Source organism: Paroedura picta, chromosome 7, assembly GCF_049243985.1.
Source record: "Paroedura picta isolate Pp20150507F chromosome 7, Ppicta_v3.0, whole genome shotgun sequence".
NCBI lineage: Eukaryota > Metazoa > Chordata > Lepidosauria > Squamata > Gekkonidae > Paroedura > Paroedura picta.
In genome coordinates this window covers 120734155-120762121 of record NC_135375.1, presented here as the reverse complement: position 1 = coordinate 120762121, position 27967 = coordinate 120734155, and the positions used below count along the sequence as shown (strand labels likewise).

The window sequence follows — 27967 nt, the reverse complement described above, 5'->3', positions numbered from 1 at the left end:
GGACATGTGGCCAATGGATGAAACAGGAACGTCAGCAGTTGCTACAGGTAGGGCTACGCAGTCCTTAACCCCCGGTTCAGAGACCAGTACCGGTTTGTGGATCAGTCGGTACCGGGCCACAGCTCCTCGTCCTCCTCTCCGGCTCCTGCCTCGGGGACTGCCCTGCCACTCTGCCGCCAGCTCACCTTTGGTGCTCTCCAGTGGCCGCCATGGCTGGGGCTCCCCCTCGGCGTAGCACTGCGCAGCTGCTGCTGGCAGTGTCCCCTAGCGGCCAGCAGGAAGTCAGGGGTGCCGGCGGGAAAGCAAGTGGAGCAGGGGCTCAGGCGGCGACGTCCCTCGGCAAAAGACTACTCCCTCCCCCGGGCCTCAGTCAAATTGTTAAGCGTTGACTGGTCTCCGGTGATAAAAAGGTTGGGGACCACTGCTCTATAGGATCATTAATGTGGCTGTGTACTTGTTTGTTTTGCTTTTGTTTGCTTCTTTTAACTAGTCTTTGGAGAGCTAAAAACAGAGTGGTTTCAGTGAGGCTTGTTCTTTTGAAGTTGAGTCTTTTGGGATAACCCTGAGCATCCAAAGCTATTTTGAGATGCAACAATGACTGGCAACATTATCATAGTGCAGGATGATATATCATCATTCATAAGATTTGCCTTGTTCTAACAGTTAATGATCTCAAACTGCCAAACCCAATTCATACCATACTGCTGTTAATCAAACAGCAACAGCTAAAACATTAGCATCGTTTTCACCTTAATAATTACTCCAGCTCGCCCATTTAGGTATTGTTTTACCGATTGGGAAATGCCTTGTTAAAAATTGCCGTTTGAGAAGACCATTCCCCTACCCTGTTTAATCTGCTGCCAGTGGGGCTCTTGCAAGCCGGAGGGGGCAATGGACACGGTGGATCGGAAACTTTCATATAAGACTTTACGATTAATTATAATCCATAGAACTGTTGCAGCATTCGCCTTAAACAAATAAAGTCAGTTGCATTTTTTCGAGAAATAGGCCTGAGGTCAGCGCCCTAGTTGGCCTAAGGGCAGCACCGGCCCTGCCTGCAGGCCACGCTCTGCTGAGGTCTTTGCCCAGCGCCAATCTTGGGCGGGGCTGGAAAGGCGCCTGCCGCTGTCTCCCACAGAAGGGCAGGGGCACACATGAAGGGGCGGCCGGGGCGGCCGGGCGCTCCGCAAGCGCAGGAAGGGCAACAAACACTTCCGGGCATGCGAGTGTCGTTCTAGCCCTTGCCACCTCTATGGCGAAGTCCTCTCCCCTCTCTCGCCCACTTACCTTCTCAGGCGGGAGTTCCGGGGAGTGAGGCCGGCGATGTTTTCCGCCAGTCGGGTCTAGGAGGGCCTTTTTCGATGGTCGCCCTTGCCGGAAGCAGGAAGCCGCGCGAGCGGAAGCGGGCTTCAGCTGGCGAGGGGGAGGGCCCCGGGGTCCGCTGGCAGAGGAGAAGAGGGAGGGGGCGGGCGGGCGAGCGAGCGGGGCCATCTTAGCGTTTGCGGCCGCGTCAGCCTCCGGCCAGGCCCTCTCCGGGGAAGCGGTGCGGGAGGCAGCGCCCCTGCCCTTTCCCTCGGGGGTCTTCGGCCGCCAGTCCCGCGCGACGGACAGGCAGGCCCTGCCGGGGACCCGTTCCCTGGGGTGGTGGCGCGCGGGACCCGAAGCCCCTTGCCGCTCTCCTTCCCCGGGGGGCCGGCTGAGCGGCCTGCTCCGTGCTGTCCCGGCTGGGTCCCTCCCGGGGGGGGGGGGTCTTGAGCGGCGGGAAAGGGCCCGGCGCCTCCTTCGCCCTGAGCGAGCCGGGGCAGATCGAGAAGTCTCCCGCACCGAGTGTCGAACTTCTCCCGCTGCGGACCCGGCTGCTCCGCGGGCCCCGTTGCGGGCAGGCGTGCCCCCCTCCCCCCCGCGTCCCATTTTGGAGACAGAGGAGCAACTGGCCTTGAAGTACCGCTCTACGTTGTCCTGGAGTCCTGTGGCTGCCTCTCTCTCAGAGAGAAGCCCATTTTGCCCCCTTCCCTGAGTTTCTTGGATGTGATGGAACTCATGTTTGCGGAGTGGGAGGACGGGGAAAGGTTTTCCTTTGAAGACTCTGACCGCTTTGAGGAAGACTCTCTTTGTTCCTTCATTTCGGAGGCCGAGAGCCTGTGTCAGAACTGGAGAGGATGGCGAAAGCAATCAGCTGGACCCAACTCTCCCACTGTCAAAATGAAAGGTGAGTGTGTCGGAATTTTTTGGATGCCACTTAGAGGAGTAGGCTCAAAGATTGGGGGGGGGGTTGAGTGTGTGGGTGAAGGTAATAGATATAGGAAGGGACAAAGCAGTGGATGTGTGCTATGGACTAGTTTGAACTGATGATTTACTTAATATAACAGTTTCTTACTGCATTCACCTACCTTGTAATAGGATTTGGGGGACCGGTACTTGCACTTAGTGGGGTGTAGTATTCAGCGGGAGCATTTTCGATGAGCTTTTGGCTGCACTTTGCTGTGTGTTTTCCTGGAAGAAAGCGGTATAGAAGTTGCTGGGTCTTACTCCCAAATCAGAAGTTGTAGGCACTTTCACTATGTGAAAATTCTGTTATCAATGAATACTGTAAGTAAGGTGTTGCCTTACAGGATGCCTTTCTTTTTTGCTCTTCAGTTGGTACGTTATTGTGTACAGTGGTTTTCTAGCATTCCATGCTGAATGGAAACATATAGGCCTGTTACAGTGCAACAGGTATGACCTACTTGGGTGCTTAGTCAGGATTATGCCTGGCCCTCGTGATAGTTATAGCCTGCTGTGGAATGCAGAATTCTTGCAATGAGTGCCGATAGCTTCTTTTCAATGGCGGTTTCAATGGCTGGCCTTGCGATAAGATAGTTACCGGCAATTACCTTGTAAGAATGTTTCACACAGGTATGGGAACAGATGGGGCAAGCAACATATGGCGATGTGATAGCCTTTGATCACTTTCACAGACAGTTTTATTTCTCCCATGTTTGTGTGAATAACGACTGAATTTCAAGGGGAATGATTGGCTGTTTTGGCAAAGAATTATCGTTGGCTGTATTTGGATGTTTAACACAGTTTACTAATGTAACAGAATTAATTTTTGCTATATATTCCCACAGTCATGTAAGTCTGACAAAGAGTGCTTGCACTCGAAAGCTCACACCTTGAATAAGTCTCTGTTGTGCTCTTGGACTCTGATTCTATTGTGCTACTTTAGACCAACATTTGAATCTATTGTTTTTGTTGAGGTTGAACTTTCACCACACAGTGAACTTAAGTGGAAAGACAAGCATGGTTCAGGAACACTTCTTGACCATTGGAGTGCTTTTGCTATGCTCAGAGCTGTTGGTGGAGCACTTGCTGGAGCAAAATTAGCTTGGATGTGCCAATTGGAAATAATTTGTTTGTTTTTAAAATTTACTCACCATATTCCAGTGAGGTTCCGAGCATGGCTTTGCATGGTATGATTTTACTCGGATAAATGTGTTTCACCTTCCATATAATCAGGGAACCACAGTCACTCCTGTCTGCCTGAAATGGATAACAAATATCACACCTCTCCCCATGTGCACACTGACAAATAAGGTGTGTTACAAGAACATTTAAAAATAAGACTGTAATGTGTAAAACATCCATTTATGGAAATCTGATTCCCTTTTTCAACATGTGGTTGAACTCTCTTCTGAGGTTGGGCATACGTCCAGCTATGTCCCTGTCCCTGGCAGTTATTTAGCAGTGGTGTCTGGCAATGTGAAAACATGAAGTTGGAAAAGGGAGAGGTTGCAAATGTGGTGTAAGGCTATGGTAGGTAGTTCACAATGTTAAAAAACACAACCAAACTCTTATGTTGTATTGTCTATCAGAGCAAAGCAGTCCAAGGCTCTGTGATCAAGGTAGCCTTAACAAGACAATTCTTGCTTTCTCTGGCTTATCCTGTAGCTTGTGTTACCAATGTTACATCAATTTATTTATTTATTATTAATTACATTTGTATACCGCCCTCTCCTCACGCTCAGGGCTGTTCACATGGAACATAAACAACAATACATTGAACTCGGTATAAACTCAGTTATATTAATTATTATATCTGAGGGGGTGGGAAGGAGCAACGGTGAATGTGAAACATTCTTACAAGGTAATTGCCGGTAACTATCTTACCCCAGGTTTGTGGATAGGTGATATTTTATCCAACAGTCTAAAATGTTGCATGTAGACCCAGGTTCTGCTCCAGCTAATAGGTTTTAAAAACGGAGTCGTATTTGGAAAGGATAGTATTTTACATGTTGTGAGTCTTTTTTCTTCTCTACAAGTAATGCAAGCATGGGGGGGGGGTAGAGTGAAGACACGATATCCCTTGCTAGATGGGAAAAGAAACAGAACAAAATTGAATGTAAGTGTTTCCCTTGAAGAACTCTTTGTTCTTTGAGTACCAGCTGGTTGGTGGTCCCGGCCCCAAGAAGGTATGTTTGGCGTCAACCAGGGCCAGGACATTTTCTGTCGTGGCTCCTACCTGGTGGAATGAGCTCCCAGAGCACATCAGTGCCCTGTTGGAGATAATTCAATTCCACTGGGCCTGCAGAACAGGCCTCTTCTGCCTGGATTTTGACTGGGGCCAAAGCTAACATACACCTACTTACCTATGGTCCCACTCTCTCATCGGTCCATCTAGAATAATAGAGTCATAGAGCTGGAAGGGACCTTAAGGCCATCTGCTCAATCAGTCTGAAGCATCCAGGATAAGTATCTGTCCAGCTACTGCTTGAAATCTGTCAGTGAAGGGGAGCTCACCACTTCCCTAGGCAGTCAATTTTACTGCTGAACTACTCTGACTGTGACTTTTTTTCATTTTAGCACAGTTTTCTAGCCTGTCAAGATCATCTTATATTCTGATTTTGTCTTCTGGTGTGTTTGCTATCCATCCCTCTTTAATGTTCATCCATATAATTTACAAATATGTTGAACAATACAGGGCCCAGGACAGATCCCTGGGGCACTCTTCTCCAAGAAGACGACAAACCATTTACAAGCACCCTTTGGTGCGATCTGTCAACCAGTTCTCAATACACCTAACTTGTCAATAAGAATATCATGTGGATCCATATCAAAAGCCTAACTGATATCAAGGTAAGCTATGTTCCCACAGCATTCCCCTGATCTAGCAAGGTAGTAATATTCTTTAAAAAAGAGATAAGGTTAGTTTGGCATGACTTGTTCTTGGCCATGCTGACTCTTAGTAATTACAGCCATTTGCTCTAGCAGCTCAAGGATCGACTGTTTGATGATTTGTCATAAAATTTTGCCAACTATAGATGTCACGCTGATGAGTCGGTAGTTACCCAGATCCCAGATCCTCCTTTTCCCTCTTCTTCCCCCTCCTTTTCCCCCTTTGCCTGCCTTCAGTCTTCTGGCACTTCACCTGTTCTCCAAGAATTGTCAAAAATCATGAACAAAAGCTCAGAAATTACATTTGCAAGTTCTTTCAGTACCTTGGATACAGCTTATCTGGCCCAGAGGATTTGATTTCATTTAAAGAAACTAGGTGTTCATGGACTACCCTTACAGTGATCCCAGGCCACAACTCCCATCCCTTATCATGTGAAATGCTTTTGCAATGTTGAGCATGATTCCCCTCACAAGAGAAGACTGAGCAGAAGTAGGAAATGAGCAGTTCAGCCCTCTCTTCATCACCTGTTACAGTGTCACTTTCTGGTCCCTTTAATGGTCCTACTATGTCCCTTTTCTTTTTCTTCCTTTGAATATAACTAAAGAACCCTTTCTTGTTTTTAGTATTTTTTAGCCTAACTCATACAGAGCTTTAGCTTTTCTAACACTCTCCCTAAATGCCTTGGTTGTTTATATTCCTTCTTGGAGAGCCAGTTTGGTGTAGTGGTTAGAGTGTGGACCTCTAATCTGATCTGGCAAGATGGGTTCGATTCTGCACTCCCCCACATGCAGCCAGCTGGGTGACCTTGAGCTCACCACAGCACTGATAAAGCTGTTCTGACCGAGCAGTGATATCAGGGTTCTCTCAGTCTCAACCACCTCACGGTGTGTCTGTTGTGGGGAGAGGAAAGGGAAGATGACTGTAAGCCGCTTTGAGGCTCCTTTGGGTAGAGAAAAGCAGCATATAAGAACCAACTCTTCTTCTTGGTTATAAGTGTAATGTATTGAGCAAATTAGGCAAAGGAAATTGTCTGTAATTGTGCCCTCAGTATTTCACTTCTGAGAAATTCCTATAATTCTTGGACTTCATTTCCTTAGGTGTTTCTGACCACGAGGTTCTACCCAACATAACTTTTGATTTGTTAAAATTTGCTCTCATCAACTCCAGCCTGTATATGCGACTGCATACTGCTTTTCTCTTCCCCAAGATCATGAAGTCCAAACTCACATGGTCACTACTACCAAGTGTGCTCACTATTTACCTTGTCAATCTCTTCCCTGTTGGTGAGAATCAAGTCTAAAATAGCAGACCCCCAGGGGTGCCCCTTCTACTTTTTGGGAAACGGAGTTGATAGCAAGACAAGTCAATAATTTATTGGACTTTTCATTTTTAGCAAAATTGGTCTTCCAACAGACATCTGGGTAATTGAAATCTCCCATGACTACCAGGTTCTGTCTCTTTAAGAACTTTGTAATCTGGTCTAGGTGTATCTCATCCACGCTCTCTGCCTGGCAATCTATAACAGACCCCCACCATAATACTAATATTATTTCCTACTTTTATTTTTACTCAAGCTCAACTGAACTCTAATGCTCAGCCACATGTATTTCCTCCCCCATTCTTTGTCTGTCCCTTTTGAATAAGTTGTACCCCTCAGTCCTGTTAATCTAGTTGTGAGAGTTTTCTGACCAGGAAATCATGGGCAAATTTGGTCAGGGGAAGATAAATGACAATGGATTGCACCATATATCTTTTGGTACTTCAAATAATTTTATCTTTGGGAACAGCCACTTTCAACATCCTGCAAAACACCAACTAACATGGAGAAATCCATCAGGCAAGGTCTCAGCAATACTGGACTATACCCTGGTCTTCTCCAGGTTCCATTCATCACTCAAAGATGTCTGGGCCATGAGAGGACCTGACTGCAGATCTGATCACTACCTTGTACGAGCCAAGGTATGACTGTGACTACAACTACAAGCAAAGTGCAGCAAGGCACATATACCATCCAAAATGAATTGGGAGAGCATGCACTTCAACAAAAATTACAAATTACTTTGTCAAATAAATTTGCACTTCTTGAACCATAAAGCTGAAAAGGAGGTACACCTGAAGTGCTGTGTGCAGTTAGAATCATAGAATCATAGAATCATAGAGTTGGAAGGGGCCATACAGGCCATCTAGTCCAACCCCCTGCTCAACGCAGGATTAGCCCTAAGCATCCTAAAGCATCCAAGAAAAGTGTGTATCCAACATTTGCTTGAAGACTGCCAGTGAGGGGGAGCTCACCACCTCCTTAGGCAGCCTATTCCACTGCTGAACTACTCTGACTGTGAAAAACTTTTTCCTGATATCTAGCCTATATCGTACTTGAAGTTTAAACCCATTACTGCGTGTCCTTTCTTCTGCAGCCAACAGAAACAGCATCCTGCCCTCCTCCACGTGACAACCTTTCAAATACTTAAAGAGGGCTATCATGTCCCCTCTAAACCTCCTTTTCTCCAAGCTGAACATTCCCAAGTCCCTCAACCTATCTTCATAGGGCTTGGTCCCTTGGCCCCAGATCATCTTCGTCGCTCTCTTCTGTACCCTTTCAATTTTATCTACGTCCTTCTTGAAGTGAGGCCTCCAGAACTGCACACAGTACTCCAAGTGTGGTCTGACCAGTGCCGTATACAATGGGACTATGACATCTTGTGATTTTGATGTGATGCCTATGTTGATACAGCCCAAAATGGCATTTGCCTTTTTTTACCGCTGCATCACACTGCCTGCTCATGTTTAGTTTACAATCCACAAGTACCCCAAGGTCTCGTTCACACACAGTGTTACCTAGAAGCGTATCCCCCATCCAGTAGGCATGCTTTTCATTTTTCTGACCCAGATGCAGAACTTTACACTTATCTTTATTAAATTGCATCTTGTTCTCATTTGCCCATTTTTCCATTGTGTTCAGATCTCGTTGAACTCTGTCTCTATCTTCCGGAGTATTTGCCAGTCCTCCCAATTTGGTGTCATCTGCAAACTTGATGAGTAGTCCCTCCACCCCTTCATCTAGATCATTAATAAATATGTTAAAAAGTATCGGACCGAGCCCTGAGGTACCCCGCTACTCACCTCTCTCCAGTCTGATGAAACACCATTGACAACAACTCTTTGAGTGCGGTTCTCTAACCAATTCCCTATCCACCTGACTATCTGAAAATCCAGATTGCAGTCCTTCAATTTATCCATCAGAACATCATGGGGAACCTTGTCAAAAGCTTTACTAAAATCCAAGTAAATGACATCAACCGAATTTCCACGATCCAGCAAACCTGTTACTTGGTCAAAAAAGGAAACCAGGTTGGTCTGGCAGGACCTGTTGGAGACAAATCCATGCTGACTTCCTTGGATCACCAAATTGTCCTCCAGATGTTTGCAGATCACTCCCTTTAATATCTGCTCCATTATCTTCCCCACAACAGAGGTCAGACTCATTGGTCTGTAGTTTCCCGGGTCATCCTTCCTCCCTTTTTTGAAGATCGGAATAACATTTGCTCTCTTCCAGTCCTCCGGGACATCTCCAGTCCTTAAAGAGGTCCCGAAGATGATGGACAAGGGCTGTGCAAGTTCTCTGGAAAGTTCTTTGAGTACTCTCGGGTGCATTTCATCCGGACCAGGGGATTTGAACTCATCCAGTGCAGCTAAATGCCTCTCGACAACCTCTCTATCCATGTTAACCTGCCACCCAGACACTGTCCTTTGGCTATGGCCATCTCTAGATGTGCCTAAACACTTTGACCTGTGGGAAAAACAGATGTAAAATAGGCACTAAGCCTTTCTGCTTTCTCTGCATCTTTCGTTAGTTTGTCCATCCGCACCCAACAGTGGGCCTATTGCCTCCTTTACTTTACGTTTGCTCCTCACATAACTGAAAAATCTTTTCTTGTTACAATGGGAAAAAAAATCTTTTCTTGTTACAATACAGTTCTGGAGGCCTCACTTCAAGAAGGGCGTAGATAAAATTGAAAGGGTACAGAGAAGAGCGACGAAGATGATCTGGGGCCAAGGGACCAAGCCCTATGAAGATAGAGGGACTTGGGAATGTTCAGCCTAGAGAAAAGGAGGTTGAGAGGGGACATGATAGCCCTCTTTAAGTATTTGAAAAGTTGTCACGTGGAGGAGGGCAGGATGCTGTTTCTGTTGGCTGCAGAGGAGAGGACACGCAGTAATGGGTTTAAACTTCAAGTACAATGATATAGGCTAGATATCAGGAAAAAAATTTTCACAGTCCGAGTAGTTCAGCAGTGGAATAGGCTGCCTAAGGAGGTGGTGAGCTCCCCCTCACTGGCAGTCTTCAAGCAAATGTTGGATACACACTTTTCTTGGATGCTTTAGGATGCTAGGGCTAATCCTGCATTGAGCAGGGGGTTGGACTAGATGGCCTTTATGGCCCCTTCCAACTCTATGATTCTATGAGGTCTCAGAAACTATCCTAGAATGTGCCACCTCTTTATGTCCACCCATCAAACAATGAACACAACAAATGTATAAACCTTATAGAAAAATGTAAATGAACCAGACCCGGCCTGACACAAAGCACCTCCCGACACCCCCCTCCCCAATGTTGGCCGCCTCCCCCCCACTGCTGCCATTACCAGGCTGCCTGGCGCAACGACAGGTAGGTACCCGGCCGCAGCAACCTGGTGGAGGTCATAGACGCGGCAGGCCCTGTCCCTTTGCTGGGCCCAGAGCCGGCTGAAGCCTGGTGCCTGGGGAGCAAGGGAGCTGGGGAGAGGGCTTCACGACAGGGAGGGAAGGCGCCCCAAGGAGGGCTCCTAGCGCCCGCTGTATTTAGGGCAGTGGTCCCCAACCTTTTTATAACCGGGGACCGGTCAACTTGAAAATTTTACTGAGACCCGGGTGGGGGGGGTAGTCTTTTGCTGAGGGATGTCGCTGCTGCCACCTGAGCTCCTTCTCTGCTTGCTTTCCACCTGGCACCCCTGACTTCCTGCTGCCTACTGGGGGGCGCTGCCAGCAACAGCTGCGCAGTGCCATGTTGAGGCGGAGCCCCAGCCATGGTGGCAGCTTGAGAGCACCAAAGGTGAGCTGGTGACAGAGTAGCAGGGCAGCCCCGAAGGCAGTAGCCGGAGAGGAGGACGAGGAGGAACCGCGGCTTGGTACCGACTGATCCATGGACAGGTACCAGTCCCTGGACCGGGGATTGGGGACCACTGATTTAGGGTACAGCGGGCTTAAGTACTAGTTTGATAGATAAAATCCAAGCTCACGATTCAATAGTGTGTAGACCCAGCTCAGCACATCGTCAGATAGGTTACCGAATAAAGCCTAAAATTCTGTGGTAGAGGGCCATAGACATACAGTCAGCCTCTTTAGACCAGATCCATACCAGAATCCGAAAAAGCAGTCGGGGAATTACGGAGCCTTGAAAAACTCGAAAAGCCACTGGCACATATTGGTTGCCCTTCTGGAAGTAGAAGCGACTGATGGCCTGTGACTTATTCTTGGCCGGAGTAAGACTATTGTTATGGTGGGTAGACCATTTTAGGTTATAATGAAAAAGAAGCCCCAGATATCTGAAGGACTTAACCTAGAAGGAAGGAACAGAGGATGGAGCTTGTTAGCACCCCGGGACAGAGCTCGTTAGCAGCCTGGAGGGCTCTCTCCCTCCACCACCACCCTTTGCCCAGAATCCTCTCTCCTGATCTGCTGCTGGCTCTAGTAGTATGTGAGAGAAAAGTGGCTAGTGTTCAGGAATGGAGGGTGGGAGCTTTAGGGGCTGGGCCCTATTCCAACACGGACACCCCAGACACATTCCACCCCCTCCCCCAGGCTGTTTCAAAAATATTAATAACAATACTACTTTCAATTCCATTCATCAGAACGGGTTTTGAACCCCCCCCCCCCCGTTGTTGAGCACATACAGAACTGCTGACAATGGAGGCAGAGAGCCCCTGGCTAGCTGAGTGGCCGGGAGTGGGAGTGGGTGTGGCCAGTCCGCGTGAGGGCCCAATTGGTACCTCACACGGACAGGCCATGCCCACTCTCCGCTCACTTAGCCCTTAACCAAATATGAATACTGCTCCCCGAGCGGTTTAAAGATGTTTCACAAATATTAAGAGGAACAACGGATAAGGATGGGAACTGCAACTGAATTTAATGTAGGGGGATGTCTGTCCACTGTAGCCAGATCGGCAAGGAACAAATTGGAGCTAATACACAACCGTGCTTTACCCCTTTTGAGATAGGAATCTTATGGGATAAAGTGCCCGGGCTGTCTAGTCTTTTGGCAAAAATTTAGAGAAGTATAATTTTTGAAGTAAAAAAAGGAGGTGGTGTTCTATTCAAAACTTCTTTAATTTCTCCCATAATGAGGGCCGCTTGACCAAGTCAAAAGCCTTATGCAAGTCAATAAAAGCTGCATATAATTTCCTCTGCCCCTGCTGGGTATATTTTTCAGCAAGGAAGGCCAAAATTGAACAGTGATCCAGGGTGAGGAGTAAAACCAATTTGTTCCCTACCCAGTAAATTAGAGGCGCTCATCCAATCTTGCAGTTTTTTTAGCAGATGTTTGGCATAAAGTTTTCTCACTATGGGCAGTAAACTAATAGGTCTATATAATCCTCTTGGAGTGAAGCTCTGACAGGCATTGTGATTTTTGGAAAATATATGTTAGAAGGCAGTAGTTCTCCCACCAAAGAAGGTTCAGTATTACAGGCTAGGTCAGACCCTGTAGGATGCAACGGAGAAGAGCTCAAGATTTCTTCCACAGCGGTGGCTTGGGATAGCTGACTTAAGGGAAAGCTCTCTTGCAAGCTAGACTACATCAAACCAAAACACCCATCGCCTGCAGCAGATAAAGGTAGCCACATGATGATGTTGTTGTTACTTGTGAAGTCGTGTCCGACCCATCGCAGCCCCATGGACAATGATCCTCCAGGCCTTCCTGTCCTCTACCATTCCCTGGAGTCCATTTAAGCTCGCACCGACTGCTTCAGTGACTCCATCCAGCTACCTCATTCTCTATCGTCCCCTTCTTCTTTTGCCCTCGATCGCTCCCAGCATTAGGCTCTTCTCCAGGGAGTCCTTCCTTCTCATGAGGTGGCCAAAATATTTGAGTTTTATCTTCAGGATCTGGCCTTCTAAGGAGCAGTCTGGGCTGATCTCCTTTAGGACTAACCGGTTTGTTCAACTTGCAGTCCAAGGGACTCGCAAGAGTCTTCCCCAGTACCAGAGTTCAAAAGCCTCAATTCTTTGACGCTCGGCCTTCCTTATGGTCCAACTTTCACAGCCATACATTGCAACTGGAAAAACCATAGCCTTGACTAGATGCACTTTTGTTGTCTCTGCTTTTTAGGATGCTGTCTAGATTTGCCATAGCTTTCCTCCCCAGGAGCAAGCGTCTTTTAATTTCTTTGCTGCAGTCCCCATCTGCAGTGATCTTGGAGCCCAGGAAAATAAAATCTGTCACTACCTCCATTTCTTCCCCATCTAATTACCAGGAATTGAGAGGTCCGGATGCCATGATCTTAATTTTCTAGATGTTGAGTTTTAAGCCAACTTTTGCACGCTCCTCCTTCACCCGCATCAAGAGGCTCTTTAGTTCCTCTTCGCTTTCTGCCATTAGAGTGGTATCATCTGTATATCTGAGGTTGTTGATATTTCTCCCTGCAATCTTGATCCCGATTTGTGACTCATCTAACCCTGCCTTTCTCATGATGTGCTCCACATACAAGTTAAATAGGCAAGGCAACAGCATACAGCCTTGCCAAACTCCTTTCTCAATTTTGAACCAATCAGTGATTCCATGCCCAGTTCTCACTGTTGCTTCTTGACCTGCATATAGGTTTCTCAAGAGATAAATAAGATGCTCTGGTATTCCCATCTCTTTAAGAACTTGCCACAATTTGTTGTGCTCCACACAATCAAAGGCTTTAGCATAGTCAATGAAGCAGAAGTAGATGTTCTTCTGGAACTCCCTAGCTTTCTCCATGATCCACCGTATGTTGGCAATTTGATCTCTAGTTCCTCTGCCTCTTCGAAATCCTGCCTGTACTTCTGGAAGTTCTTGGTCCACATTGCTGGAGCCTAGCTTGTAGGATTTTGAGCATAACTTTCCTAGCATGAGAAATGAGTGCAATGGTGCGGTAGTTTGAACATTCTTTGGCATTGCCTTTCTTTAGGATTGGAATGTAAACTGACCTTTTCCAATCCTGTGGCCATTGTTGAGTTTTCCAAATTTGCTGGCATATTGAGTGTAGTACTTTTACTGCATTGTCTTTTAAGATTTTGAATAGTTAGAATCATAGAATCATAGAGTTGGAAAGGGTCATACAGGCCATCTAGTCCAACCCCCTGCTCAACGCAGGATCAGCCCTAAGCATCCTAAAGCATCCAAGAAAAGTGTGTATCCAGCCTTTGCTTGAAGACTGCCAGTGAGGGGGAGTTCACCACCTCTTTAAGCAGCCTATTCCACTGCTGAACTACTCTGACTGTGAAAAATTTTTTCCTGATATATAGCCTATATTGTTGTACTTGAAGTTTAAACTTACTGCGTGTCCTCTCCTCTGTAGCCAACAGAAACAGCATCCTGCCCTCCTCCAAGTGACAACCTTTCAAATACTTAGAGGGCTATCATGTCCCCTCTCAACCTCCTTTTCTCCAGGCTGAACATTCCCAAGTCCCTCAGCCTATCTTCATAGGGCTTGGTCCCAGATCATCTTCATGGCTCTCCTCTGTACCCTTTCAATTTTATCTACGTCCTTCTTGAAGTGAGGCCTCCAGAACTGCACACAGTACTCGAGGTGTGGTCTGACCAGTGCGGTATACAATGGGACTATGACATTTTGTGATTTTGATGTGATGCCGCTGTTGACACAGCCCAAAATGGCATTTGCCTTTTTTACCGCTGCATCACACTGCCTGCTCATGTTTAGTTTACAATCCACAAGTACCCCAAGGTCTCGTTCACACACAGTGTTACCTAGAAGCGTATCCCCCATCCAGTAGGCATGCTTTTCATTTTTCTGACCCAGATGCAGAACTTTACACTTATCGAAAGCTTTACTAAAATCCAAGTAATCGACATCAACCAAATTTTCGCGATCCAGCAAACCTGTCATTTGGTCAAAAAACGAAACCAGGTTGGTCTGACAGGATCTGTTGGAGACAAATCCATGCTGACTTCCAAATTGTCACCAAATTGTCCTCCAGATGTTTGCAGATCGCTCCCTTTAATATCTGCTCCATTATCTTACCCACATCAGAGGTCAGACTCACTGGTCTGTAGTTTCCCGGGTCATCCTTCCTCCCTTTTTTGAAGATCGGAATAATATTTGCTCTCTTCTAGTCGTCCGGGACATCTCCAGTCCTTAAAGAGGTCCCGAAGATGATGGACAAGGGCTGTGCAAGTTCTCTGGAAAGTTCTTTGAGCACTCTCGGGTGCATTTCATCCGGACCATGGGATTTGAACTCATCCAGTGCAGCTAAATGCCTCTCAACAACCTCTCTATCCATGTTAACCTGCCACCCAGACACTATCCTTTGGCTACTGCCATCTCTAGATGTACCTAAACCCTTTGACCTGTGGGGAAAAAACAGATGTAAAATAGGCACTAAGCCTTTCTGCTTTCTTTGCATCTTCCGTTAGAGTTTGTCCATCTGCACCCAACAGTGGGCCTATTGCCTTCTTTACTTTACGTTTGCTCCTCATATAACTGAAAAATCTTTTCTTGTTACAGTGGGCTTCCCTGGCCAATCTTAGCTCACTCTCAGCTTTGGCCTTTCTGATGATTGATCTACAGTGCCTAGTAACCTGTAGGTACTCTTCTTTAGAGCTCTGTCCTTCCCTCTATTTCCTGAACATTTTACTTTTCTTTCTTAGTTCCTCTTGAAGTTCTTTGTTCATCCAAATAGGCTTCTTAGAGCTCTTGCAGTGTTTTCGTCTTTCTGGAATAGTCATTGATTGAGCATGCAATAGCTCTTGTCTGAGTAGCGCCCACCCTTCACATGCTCCTTTCCCTTCCAGCATTCTTGTCCATGGTATGACACTCATCATGTCTCTGAGTTTATTAAAGTTTGCCCTACGAAAATCCAACATCCGCGTCTGGCTACAAGCTTCCTTGGCTCCCCATCTCAAAAGGAATTCTATGAGGACATGGTCACTTCCCCCTAGGGTCCCCACCTCCTTCACCTCATCCACCAATTCTTGCCTGTTGGTCAGTATTAGTTCAACTGGAATGCTGTCACCACTACTAGCTTTAGTACCACTGTTGCTTTAGTACCACTGTTGCTTTAGAACCCATAATGTTCAGGGTTTCTCCATTTTTGTCATTTAGGAAATGGTTTGAAAGCTTATCAGCTAAGGAGTTCACTATTTTTTTTAAAGAATCTAATTTTATATTTACTTGATCGATCTTCATATACAAATTAATGTTTGTCTCTATGGTCAGGGTAGTTTGTTTGGCTATCAATTCCAGTTTATTGAACTCATCCCCTGAATTATATACAGCCTGATGGACCAAAGATCTTCTGTGCTGTGGGGGTGACTCAAGAATATCCTGCATTCCTGATTCTTTTTCCTCTTCTTTCCTCCGTGAGAGATACTTCTTATGAGCTTCCTGTTCTTGGTCCAGTTTCAAAGCCGTAAACTTTTTTGAAGTTGGGGGTTGCTTAAATTCACCTCTGAAGTTTTATTTCCCAAGAAAGAATCCACCCTCAGCTGTTTCCCTAAGTTTTCCCCTGTTTCCTCTGAGGGAGAGCGTCGGTGTTTTTTTGCTCCCATTTCCAAACAGCAAACCAAGAAGATAAGACCTATTCTTATAGCATTAAACAATAATAAAGAACATTTTAAAACAATGTCATTTCTTGAATTTACTTTCAGTTTATTTCATTCCAAGGACGTCAACCAGAACGGTTTTCCAGATAAAATCAGTTTTCAATTATCTTTTCCTCAGTGGTAAGTCCTAAATTATAAACAGTCACAATTAATGGAGATCCATACTATTCTGAGCCATTGGCCAATTTATATTACTGCTTGTATTGAGGTAAATTCACTGCATTTAAGATATATGCTGAACGTTTATTCTTATCCATGGTCCCTCCATATATTTGTGAAACAGCCTGGGGGGTGGAACGTGTCCGGCTGTCCAAGTTGGAATAGGGCCAATCATTCGCCTGGTTGGCCCTGCCCCTGCAGCTCCCACCCTCTGTCCCTGAACTCTAGCCTCTTTTCTCTCAGACATGCCTCAGTGCCTGCAGCCAGCAGGAGGTAAGGGGAGAGGGCCCTGGGCAAAGGGTCATGGTGGAGGGCCTGCTAACGAGGGCCTCTTGGCTTGACCTGCTAACGAGGGCCTCCCGGCCTGCTGACTACCTGCCAAGGATCTCTGTCCTGGGCCTGCTAACGAGCTGGCCAGCCCCCGCCCGCCCCACTTGATGTGACTGCGAGCTGCAGCCCAAAGCCCACCTTAAGCTGTCTGGCCGGGGGGGCCAGGGGAAGGGGACCCTTTCAAGGCCTGTTCTTAGGAACAGGCTTTGGAGCTAGTATTACAATATTATAGTCAATTGGCTGATATTTATGTTTATAGGTTATAAAAGAAACACTAAGATTTAAAAAAAGAGAGGTATGGTATGAGCATGTATTAATTATTTTTTTACATCTAACCTTTGAATGTCATTTCCTGCAGTCCCCTGCCCTCTTCATTCTGTCTTTGGATTTGTTTAGGTTCTTTCTCTATTCTCGGTGTTGCTTCCACTGCAAGGACTTGAAATCTACTTATTGACCACTCACTCCCAAATCATCTTGAATTTCTGGGAGAATTCAGTGTTGTTTTTAAAATGTTTTAACTTGTCATTGTTTATTTAAATTAATTTTACATTTAATTGTATTACTGTTATGGTATACCGTAGTGCGCATGTGCGAGCTCAGCGTAGGCAAGGGGCGGGCCGGAGCGCTGCTGCTTCCCGCCGAGCAGAACAGGCCGGTCACGGAGAAAAAGCTGGCACCCCTGTCTCGCTGCTGATGCTCACCGCGGCCACACTGATGAACCGCTGTGGCTGCGTTGGATAACACGCGATACTGGATGGTATGCAGAATGAGGTGGGCGGGCATCAGGAGGCCACTATGGGCAGCTATGTCTATCTCAACTGAAGTGCACCCAGCATATAGGACGACCCCCCCCACTTGGAGGCATGTTTTTCAGTGGAAAATAGTAGTCTTATACGCCAGCAAATACTGTATTTTATATCTTTGTACACTGTCCTGAGCCAGTTTGCTGGGAAAGCAGTCTAAAAGTCTAATAAATATAAACAAACAACATAAAAATAAATGCTGTCCATAGTTCCTGCTTCCCTTCTGCTTCTTCTTATGTGTACCTGTATCAGGACACTTGTGGTTTGAGACTGTGTTGTGTGAAGTGTCCCCAAAGAGAGTGGAGAAATTATTAAGGTTTTTGTTAAGCTAGTGAAGGCACTGAAACAGAACCCCCAAGGGTGGGGGCTCTTAATGTGCAACTCTGTGCTCTCCCAGCTCTGAAAAAGTGAACTCTGATCTTCCCAGAGGAACCTCACTTTTTTCTGCTTAATGAATGGTGGCAGTTGTCCAGAGCTATATTTTCCACTTCCTTTGTTTCTCAGCATGGCATTTCATGGGGTTAGAAATAAGTGTGAGGAATGAGGTGGGAAGGAACAAGCTGGCAAGTTTAAATAAAATCTGGTCCACACTCTGGGAATATTTGAGGTTGACTAGTAAAATATACTTACATTGATACCTCTGTGATAAAATGCCAGGGGATGTAAGGTGGGGCTGCATTGGGGAGTGAAATCTCTACTTCTGTCTTTTTGTGCCCATGGCAGTTGAAGAGCCAGGAGAGCCAGATTCTGCCTTGGTTGCCTTTCGGTACAGCCTGACTGAATGGAAAATCTGGGTTTTGACACAAGTAGACTGAATCGTCTTCCCATTCCTGCTTGTCTTTGACAGCATTCTGCAGATCTGATGGCACTCTTTTCAGAAAAGGCTGATTGCAGTTGTCAGCCCGCCCCCCCCCCACAGCCAATTCAGCTAGGTACAGGTGAAGAGGAACGGCTGGGGCTGGCTCTTCGTCCCCCCTTATTCACCCAGAGCAGGGAAGAGGCAGATGAGTGGGGAGAGTAAGGCCCATTCCACACATGTTGGATAATGCACTTTCAGTGCACTTTAGGATTATCCTGTTCTGCACAGGAAAATCCAACTGCAAAAGTGCATTGAAATTGCATTATCCAATGTGTGCAGAATGGGCCTAGGGGAGCTTAATAACAAAGTTGGAATCCAGGAGCACCTTTAAGACCAATGTAGTTTTATTCAAGGTATAAGCTTTCTTTTTGTTTTGTTTTTACATTTTATTACGCTTATATACATCTATAAATAACATCACTACTGAACAAAAAACCCCAACATAAAACACACACAAAAATAATACAAACATCACAATTACACCCTAAAAATTGACTTCCCACCCAGCTCACTCTTCTGGACAAATAAACCCTCCTCCTGTGCTAAGAAAAATTGATTAGAATTATTTGCTGCTTCACTTTATGTTTTGTATGATTTTGCAGAGTCTGGAAAGATTCTCTTCATGTAGCTCCAGAAAGGTGTCCACTGTTCATAATATTTCTCCCAGTTTTTGTCCTTTAATACTGCCGTTAATCTAGCTGAGTCCGCAAAGCTCAGTCTTCTGTGACCGGTTTCTGAACGTCTCCATTTAGCTGCATACACCAGTCTTGCTGCTGATATTGCATAGAGAAGGAGGGACCTTGGTATAGCCCTCTCTACAAAGCTCAATAAAAATAATTCTGTTTTTTTCTCCAAGTTAAAATTCATAATTTTTAAAAATTCCTCAAGTATTCACTGCAATATTTTCTTGCCTTTTTACAACCCCACCACACATATGGTCGTCATCCCCTTTTTCATCCTTACATTTCCAACACTTGCCTTGCATTTTTTTGTTCCGCTTTGCAATCTTTGCCGGAGTAATATGCCATTGGTACATCATTTTGTATTGGTTTTCCCTAATTGCATAACAAGGAGTAAATCTCATATCTCACATCCTCAATCTTTCCCAAGTACCTAAGTTAGAGTGACCAATATCCTTAGCCCATTGAATCATCACTTCCTTAACTCTCTCTTCTTCCATGGACCACTCAAGTAGATATTTGTACAATTTAGAAATCTCTCGACCTTCTTTTTTTAGTATTTCTTTCTGAAATCTGGAGGGGCAAATCCCTTTTTTTAATGGACAAATAGGTCATTAATCTGAAGATATAAAAACCAATCAATTGATTTCCCCTGAAGTTGTTCTCTCTAGATCATAATTTAAAGTTCTTTCCTTCTGTATAAATCAGATCTTTATTTGTAAGCCAATTTGATTTACCACTTTTTCCTGACTCTTAAGCATTTCTTCTGGTGATAGCCATAATAGTGTAGATGGTTCAAGTCTTTGTATTTTTCCCATACCATAATTAAATTTCTCCTAATGTAATGTTCTTTAAATTCCCTATGGATTCTGTCCTTGTCGTGCCAAGTGTATTCATGGCAACTGAATCGTTTCTTGAACCCTTCTAGCTTATTGTCCTTGAAAATCAGGGAGTGAGAGACCTCCTCTTCCCTTTGAATCCATTAACAATTTAAACCTAATCCTAGTTTTTTTTCACATTCCATATAAACACTTGAATATCTTTCTGCCATTGTTTAAAGTATTTCTTTGGAATTTTTATTGGTAATGTTTAGAATAGCATTATTAACTCGGGAAGCACATTCATTTTAATTGTGGAGTTTCAGCCCAATAGCGATATATCTAATCTGGACTATTTTTGCAAATCTTTTTTAATGGTGCCCCAAGTCTTAAAATAGTTATTTTGAAAAAGCAGTGAATTTTGATTTGAGATTATTGTCCCTAAATATTTTAATTTTTTTTCTATCTCAAAGCCAGATTTGACTTGCAAGCTATTTTTGGAGTTTTCAGTCATATTTTTTGTTAACGTAGTTTTTGTCTTATTCAATTTAAATCCCAATAATTTCCCAAAATGTTGAATCTGTTCCAGAAGAGCTGAGATCCCATCTTCTGGCTCTTCCAGAAAAAAGACAAGATCATCTGCAAAACCACATATTTTATATGAGTGCCTCCCTATATAAACACCTTTATTTCTGTCATCTAATTGTATGGCTTCACACACAGTTTCTAAAACAAGTATAAACAGAGGTAGTGATAGGGGGCAACCTTGGGGGGGGGTATAAGCTTTTGTGTGTAGGCATGGTTCCTCAGACACAGAGCAATGGGAATTACCAGTCCATACATTTAGGTAGAGGGTGAGCAGTAAATTATTATTCAGCATAATAAAGGTGTTTAATAGGTTCAAGGATCAAGCAGAAATAACAAGCTTAGGGTATAAGGTTACCATTTGTTTGGGTTAAATACCCAGGGAAACATAGTAGAGGAAATAAATATGTCAAGATTGGGGATTAATGGGTGGATATTTCCCTAATTGCGGTATGTAGGGGGAAGTGAGCCTGACGTTAGGAAAAACCAGAAGTGGCAGTAAGGTGGAGGGCATACAGGATTATCTTTGTGTGAAAGTCACTAATTCTAGTCCTGAAAGGCAACTTTTTCAACTTGTGTTCAGCGTGCTAGTTGCCTTTTTCTGATTTTAAAGTACAATTTTGATTCACTTTATGGTTTATGGTTTTAAAGTACAATTTTGATTCACCTTAATATTTTTCCAAGCAGTCTAAAACAATTAACTTTATTCTATCAGCAACATGGACTAACAAGCAATATGGCAAATAGAGATGAAGTCTTAAAATATAGCCTGGATGAATTCCCTAAAGCTGCAACAAAGCTGAGAAATGTATTGGATACTGTGGCCTTTCCCTGGTAACTGCCAGGCTGGAACAGAGACTTTTGAAGGAGAAATAATTGAGCTTTGTTTGAATGGAATCTGGAAGCATGAGTTCTTCTTCCCTCTCTCGACGAACAACAATGTAAGGGCTCGTTCTGCTTGTAAACTGCCCTAAATGCATTTGTGGTTCAATAGTGAGTGTGCTGCAGGTGTTCCCTCATGAAGCGCGAAGAAAGCACTCTACGGTTGGATCTGTGATGCTTCCTGTTGGATGTAATCTCGTTTTGGGGAGGAGAAATGGTTTTGGCTAAACAGTATAGTTGGCGTGTGTCCTCCTTTTCTGCTAAATGAGCTTGTCCTTTTTCTAACTGTCCAGCAGGCAGATTTACCAGGACTGTATCGAAAGCCTCCTCTTTCTACCCACAATGGTAAAAAATGCCCGTCCTCCGGGCAAGATGCCATCTGGAGCTGCTTTGAAAGGAGAATTCGCAGCCAGCCACTTTTCCAAAATGAGTTACTTACTGGCCGGAGCATACAGGGGCTTCCCCTGCTGTTTACTAGAATTAAATTTCTAGTAGTCAGGGATTACCTGCTGACTTTGCTTATAGACCCCTGCAAAGGGAAGCTCTCCAAACAATAGCCAGAGAAAACAAAATCCATAAATTTAATCTGTGTGTATCGAAAATGCCAAAGGTATCCCTGAATAACAGAGGTCTTGGCAGTATCACTGATTTCATCTATGGAAACTGCCTCCAGCGGTTATGTAGATGTTAAGAGACCATTCGATGGATGCATTCTTTGTTATTTCTTTTATGAGATTCTTTTGGGTAAAAAGATAGGATATACATCTTTAACCGCTCCTGTGGAGCGGATAAAATAAAACAGTAAGGGCCCCGAGGGTGGGCCCTGTCCGGGATGAGGCGTGAAGCGCCTGCCAATTGGGCCCTCCGATTGTCAATCCGGAGGCAAGGGACCAATCGCAAGCCGAACGGCGCCATTTTCTTCCTTGCCCCTGAGACGGAAAGTTGCTGCCTGGCCGCCCGGCGACGGTGAGCCAGCACGGCCCCAGCTGTGAGCAGGGCGGCTCGCCAATGCCCCATGCGGCTTGATACCACCGCGACCGCAGCACAGCCTCCAGCCACACCCACGACAGTGCCCGAACCGCTGCCGCCTTCCCCCGCGGCAGTGGCCCCGCTGCCAGCCGCGGCAGCAGCACCACTGCCTTTGCCTGCCCCGCCTCACAGGACGAGATGTCGCTGCCAGCCGCCACGCCTCGACCGGCAGAGCCACCCCCAATGGCGGTGGCCGCAGCAACGGCGCCGGCAGTGCCTCTGCTGGGAGTGGATGGCGGCGGGAGATGCTGCGGCCGCACCGCCGGGGCCAGAACACCGACCCCTTCTATTCTGTCCCGCCGCCGAGAATGCACAACACCATTTCTTTCCTACCCTGCAACGCCTCAGGTAGGGCCCGCGCCGGGGAGAGACCTGCATGAGCCGCCAGCCGGTGGGGAGGGTCTCAGGCCAGCCCATCCACGGCCTCGGGTGTGCGGCCACCTGCCGCCAGGCCGCACAGCCACCCTGCCCAACTCCATAGGCCCGCTAGCGTCCGCTGTATTTAAACTGCAGCGGGCTTGATTACTAGTTTCTTAACTAATTTTGCTAAAACAAGAAAGTGTACTGCTGAATGCACACAATAGACCCTCACAAAAGGCATTTTTGCACGTACTCTCTGTGGTACAGTCACAGCTTTTTGGTTGCTGCTGCTGCTTCCCAGCTGTCTGAGGACATGTCCTGCAGATGTTGGTTCCCATCTAGCCTTCCAGAAGTCATGGTGTGGGAGGGCAGAAACATTTGTTTTGTGCCATGTTCTCTTTTCAGTTGTGGTGCAGCATCGCTTGACAGTTGTCCTGCTTGTCTTCAGAAGCGACAGGTGTTGTTTCTGCCCCTGGGCTGCCTTTCATTCTGGTCTAGGAGAACTGGAGTTTGAAAGACTCACTTGGTGTTTTGTACTTATAGCAAGGTTGTGTTCCTTTTTTGGTTTTGGTTTTGCATTGTATTTATAATCATGGCATAAACCCATATCAATCTCTGCCCTTCCCACAGTGGAGGGCAGTAAAATGAATGCATGAATGCATGCTTCAATTGGGTTCGGGTGATGCTGTCTTTGACCACAAAAATGTTTCTTCATTGTTAAGTTCCCTTTGTTTTCTTAATTCACAGCTGTTTATTGTTTTGAAGTCTGTTCAAAACAGGCTTTGGGCCATTTGTATGCCTCTTGTCTGAATTGAGAGACATCCCAAGTCTCCCCATCAGGCAGCTGTGCTTTTTCTTGTCTGCTTCATTCAGAATTGACTGTTGTTCTCCACACATCTATAACACAGGACTATCCTGTTGTTGCTTAGATCAGCAGGATTTTTAAAATAGGGTCCATTTAATGTACTTTTTCAGACCCAAAGCAAAGTATCTGCATGCTTCTTCCACCTGCCCCAAGTTAATATGTAGGAACCTCACATCATTTTTCAGTTTTATACACTCCTTTTCGTGCCTGTTTTCCCCATCCCCCTCTGTGTCTTCCTTCCCTTCCCTAAAAGGCCCGATAGCTGAAGATCTGGGGGTAGGTTGGCTAGAAGGTGCAAAGAAGAGGAGAGCACAGGAGAAGCTATGTGCCGTCATCACATTTATATCCCTCCTTTACCCAAATTTATTATTTATTCAATAGTATATTATTATTATTAAGAATAATAAAACCATAATTTCAGTAAAATCCAGTGGAAACTCAATACACAGATTTTGACATAGAATCCCCCAAAATTTCAGTAGTGGAAAGCCTGATGGATTGTCTTCCATGCCCTGTGAAATGCAGCCAAGCCAACACTTCAGCCAAAGCATTCCTCCAGGGTGGGGCTAAAGAGGAAAAGACCGTCACCCTAATCACAATCAAGCCAGGCCCACCTATCACTGAACGAACACTTTGTGGTGGGTCATAATGGAAAAGGTGGCCCTTCATGTATTTGCTTTTCTTAGATTTCAGGAGTTTTTACAAATTTCAGGATTTTTTTAGATTTGCAGAAAAATCTTTCTTGGATGTTCTCTAGTTTTAAGTATCCATGGGTTTGGCCTCATTGAGAATTGGGTATCATGAGAACATCTAGATATATTAGTCACAATACTGAACAACAAGCTTTTCTCATAGCCATTTTGCAGACAGAGGCAGACTCCAGTGGTCCCTAGATGTTCCTCTGCCAGCTCACCCTGCCCTTCCTCCTCCCTTCTGGGCTCATAATTCACTGGAGAGCGGAGGCTTTGGCTCTTGCTCAGCCCAGTATGAAATGCATTTGGACAGAGGGCTCGTTTTGTGAGCCCAAGCATTTGAGGGTCTTGGCTTTTATGAGAGTCGTGTCTCTCAGGTCCCTGTTCTTGTAAGATCAAAGCTGAAAGTGATTTGGAGATAGGCGTCCTGGAATAGACGTCACAAACGTGCTGGACTAATGTGAATTGATAGCAAGGATCCCGAGCGGACCGCCCGCATTGCAAAATTTTTAGCAAAGGTTTTTAGTATTAACTCCCTGTTTTTAACAAAATTGAGTAACTCTGCCTGACTCTTATAATTGTACCATTTTGTATCTCCTTACCTGTATTGTTTTTTACGCCAATAAAGGCTTTTTGTATCTGTATCTAATGTGAATTGTTTCATAATGCATATCTTATGACTTTGCCTCTGCATTTTATGTTTCTGCTGATCATTACATATTTTATCTTAATTTTTAAAAATCCTTAAAACCACAGGTCCCCAACATGGTGCCCACAAGCACCTTTACCACCTGGAAAGTGGGCAGGACCAAGTGAGGCTTTTGCATAGCAGGGCTTCTAATTGGCCATTGATTTGATTTTCTGCTTTAGTAGCAGCTGCCACCACACCAGGATCTTCATGTTGTGTGTGTATGCATGCAGGAAAATCTTTTTATGCAGTATGTTTATTTGAAAAGGTATCCTATTAAGCAAAACTTGTGCCTGAAATATTGAAGATTTACAATTACAGCTATGCATAAACACCCTGACATTTTGTGGTTGGGTCTGTCTCTTGTCACAGCCATTTTGTAGTGCTCCCCTCCCCTAGTGTCAGAATTCCAAAGGTGCCTGCAGGCTCAGAAAAGTTGGGGAGCTTTGACTTAAACCATTATAAGTCAAGACAATAAAACATCAAAATGTGAGACTAGTCTAATCCAAAACCAGTCTAAGTGAGCTGTGTACCTCTTCCTAAAATGTCAGTAGATAGTTGGGTCGATGGGCCTTGGTGAAGAGCACCCCTGGGCCCGCCTGGAGTGGGAGCTCTGCTGTTCTCCCTTGTGGTGCTTCCAGCCCCTCCAGGCTCACAGAGGATGGGGAGAGTATCACAGTCCTTCTGTATCTTGGGGATAGGTAAATAATTTGTGGTGGATGAATTTTGCTCTCAATAAAAGATGGCTGCAATTCTAACGAGTAACATTCTGATTTCCTAGACGTATTGCAGCCACTCCCCATAGCTCGTGGCAATTCTGTGAGCTGCATAATTATCCTGAAAAGCACCTCACTTCTCTTGAGTAACTGGAACTGATGATTTGATTCTGCTGTTCAGACAGAAGGTTTACTTTTTTGAGACAATAAATATGGCGACACACATGAGAGCCACACACGGACAGAGTTGAGTCCAGTGACTCTTTTCTGCCAGGTGAGGAGCTTTGTTCTGGTGGAAGGTGCAATAATAGTGTTGTACTAAATAAGCTATAATAATAATGTTGTACTAAATAACAGCTGGGGTTACTCCACTGGTTGAAGGTAGAGAGCAGAAGATCTCATGTAGCATCTCTGAATTCATTAACTACTTCCCTTTGGTACAACTTCAGCTTAATTCCTGCACAATTGAGTGAACTGGGCCTCTTGTTTTGTGCTTGTGTTATTAGATGGGCTGGTGATCCCTCTAGTGGAGCTGTCTGCCAAGCAGGTGGCCTTTCACATTCCGTTTGAGGTGGTGGAAAAGGTCTACCCACCCGTGCCTGAACAGCTGCAGCTTCGGATTGCCTTTTGGAGCTTTCCAGAAAATGAGGAGGACATCAGGTGAGCTCGCGTCTTGACGGTCTTGTGTATATTGAAATCAGCAGGCGGCATCAATCTGAACTCCCTACTACCTCTGGAAAAAAAATGTATCTTCCGGATTATTAAACAGAATATTAGACCATGAGCATCAGGAACTCATGCCTTACCCAGCCTTGAGTCTGCTCTCCAGCATTCTTTGGCATCACTATGCAGAGAAATCTTATGCCTACATATTTGCATCTTCTTGATATCCCACCCCTGAGAAGAGCTTTTCTCCTGGCACGAATGAATGCTTTCCCCTCAAAGGTCTTTGAGGGAAGGTTTAACTATATCCCATACCATGCAAGACTCTGTCCGTGTGGTTCTGGCTGCCCTGACTCTGTCTCACACATTTTGTTAGATTGCCCCTTATATGAGCAGTGTCGGGATGACAGTTTTGTTGCTTTTGCTGGGAAACAAGCCTTCTATCTATGACCTTGCAATTTCTGCTCTCTGACAACCATTATAGTCACTAGAGTCTTAACTAAGATGCTTTTATAATATGCTGCCTATTTTGTATTTTATCTTTTATAGTTTATCTAATCATTTTAATATCTGTTCGTTTATGTAACCCATGGCCTATTTTATTATTTCGTTGAAATTTTAAGCCCTATTTCTATAAGTTTTATACATATTTTATGCCAATAAAAGGTTACTGACTGACTGACAGAAATCAGCACGGTTCAAAATGAGCACAACAACAGAAAAAAGAACCTATCCTAGGGCACAATAAGAAGAATTGATCCTATTGAAGGACTTCATTAACAAACATTAAGTTGAAAAACAACCACTGATGAAAACTGACTTGAAAACGGTTATAATCTGAAGGCCGTTTTGGTTGTTCAATTAAAAGAAGAGATTAGACACGTTTAGTTGCATTCATCGTAAAATCGTTTATTGTGGTCTAGGATAGGTTCATGAGCCTCTTGTGGCGCAGAGTGGTAAGGCAGCCGTCTGACAGCTTTGCCCAAAAGGCTGGGAGTTCAATCCCAGCAGCCGGCTCAAGGTTGACCCAGCCTTCCATCCTTCCGAGGTCGGTAAAATGAGTACCCAGCTTGCTGGGGGGTAAACGGTAATGACTGGGGAAGGCACTGGCAAACCACCCCGTATTGAGTCTGCCATGAAAATGCTGGAGGGCGTCACCCCAAGGGTCAGACATGACTCGGTGCTTGCACAGGGGATACCTTTAGGATAGGTTCTTTTTTCTGTTGTTGACTGAAATCAGCAGCAGCAGTGAAGCTGCAAGTCTTGTGCCCCTTGTGTGTTTTAAAAACCATTTTTGAATGACATTTGCAAGCAACAAATTGTGTGTTGTAATGGCAAACTCCTTGATTGGTTTGCAAGCAGTGATTTAACCATTAGTTTTGGTTTTAACTGCAGTAATAGTATTACTTGAATATTCCCTAGTTACATTAGAGTATTGAAACACAGTGGAAAGGACAGGGGGTTAGTTTAAAAGGTCCTGTCTGAGTGTAGAAGCCCCCCCCCCCCTTGTGGCCTTTGCTTCCCTCTGTCTCGACCTCTGCTTGCCAGCCCCTTCCCTATTCTGCCTCTGGTTCCTCTGCCCCACACAGTTGTATTTCCATGACTACTGCTTGTTAGCCACTCATCTGATCATCTCCTTGCCCAGCTGCCCCATGTCTGCTTGCCCACCTGTTCCCTTTAAACTCCGTCCACCAATTGCCTTCAGTGCCCCTCCCCCCTGTCCACTCTGTTTCTTCCACACTTATCTTCCAAAAGGCCTGCTTGCTGCACTGTTTTTTGTTTGTTTGTTTGTTTGGTTTTTTAAGAGTCCCATTTTGGGTTTTGTTGACAACCAAAAAAT

At 45.2% G+C, this 27967-nt stretch overlaps 1 protein-coding gene across 5 annotated transcripts in view; it reads left to right on the top strand.

Moving 5' to 3' along the window:
- Positions 1-1449: 1449 nt before the first annotated feature.
- The window catches only part of ZSWIM8 (zinc finger SWIM-type containing 8), a 79961-nt gene continuing 53443 nt past the window's right edge, over positions 1450-27967 (top strand). For 4 of the 5 annotated variants that reach the window (XM_077346212.1, XM_077346210.1, XM_077346211.1 and 1 more), the window contains exons 1-2: positions 1451-2209; positions 25971-26124. In XM_077346212.1, coding sequence (XP_077202327.1) covers positions 26109-26124 — 16 coding nt within the window. In that variant the 5' untranslated portion in view covers positions 1451-2209; positions 25971-26108. Of the gene's footprint in view, positions 2210-25970; positions 26125-27967 lie in introns of all 5 variants that reach the window. The other variant, XM_077346209.1, reaches the window with a different exon arrangement.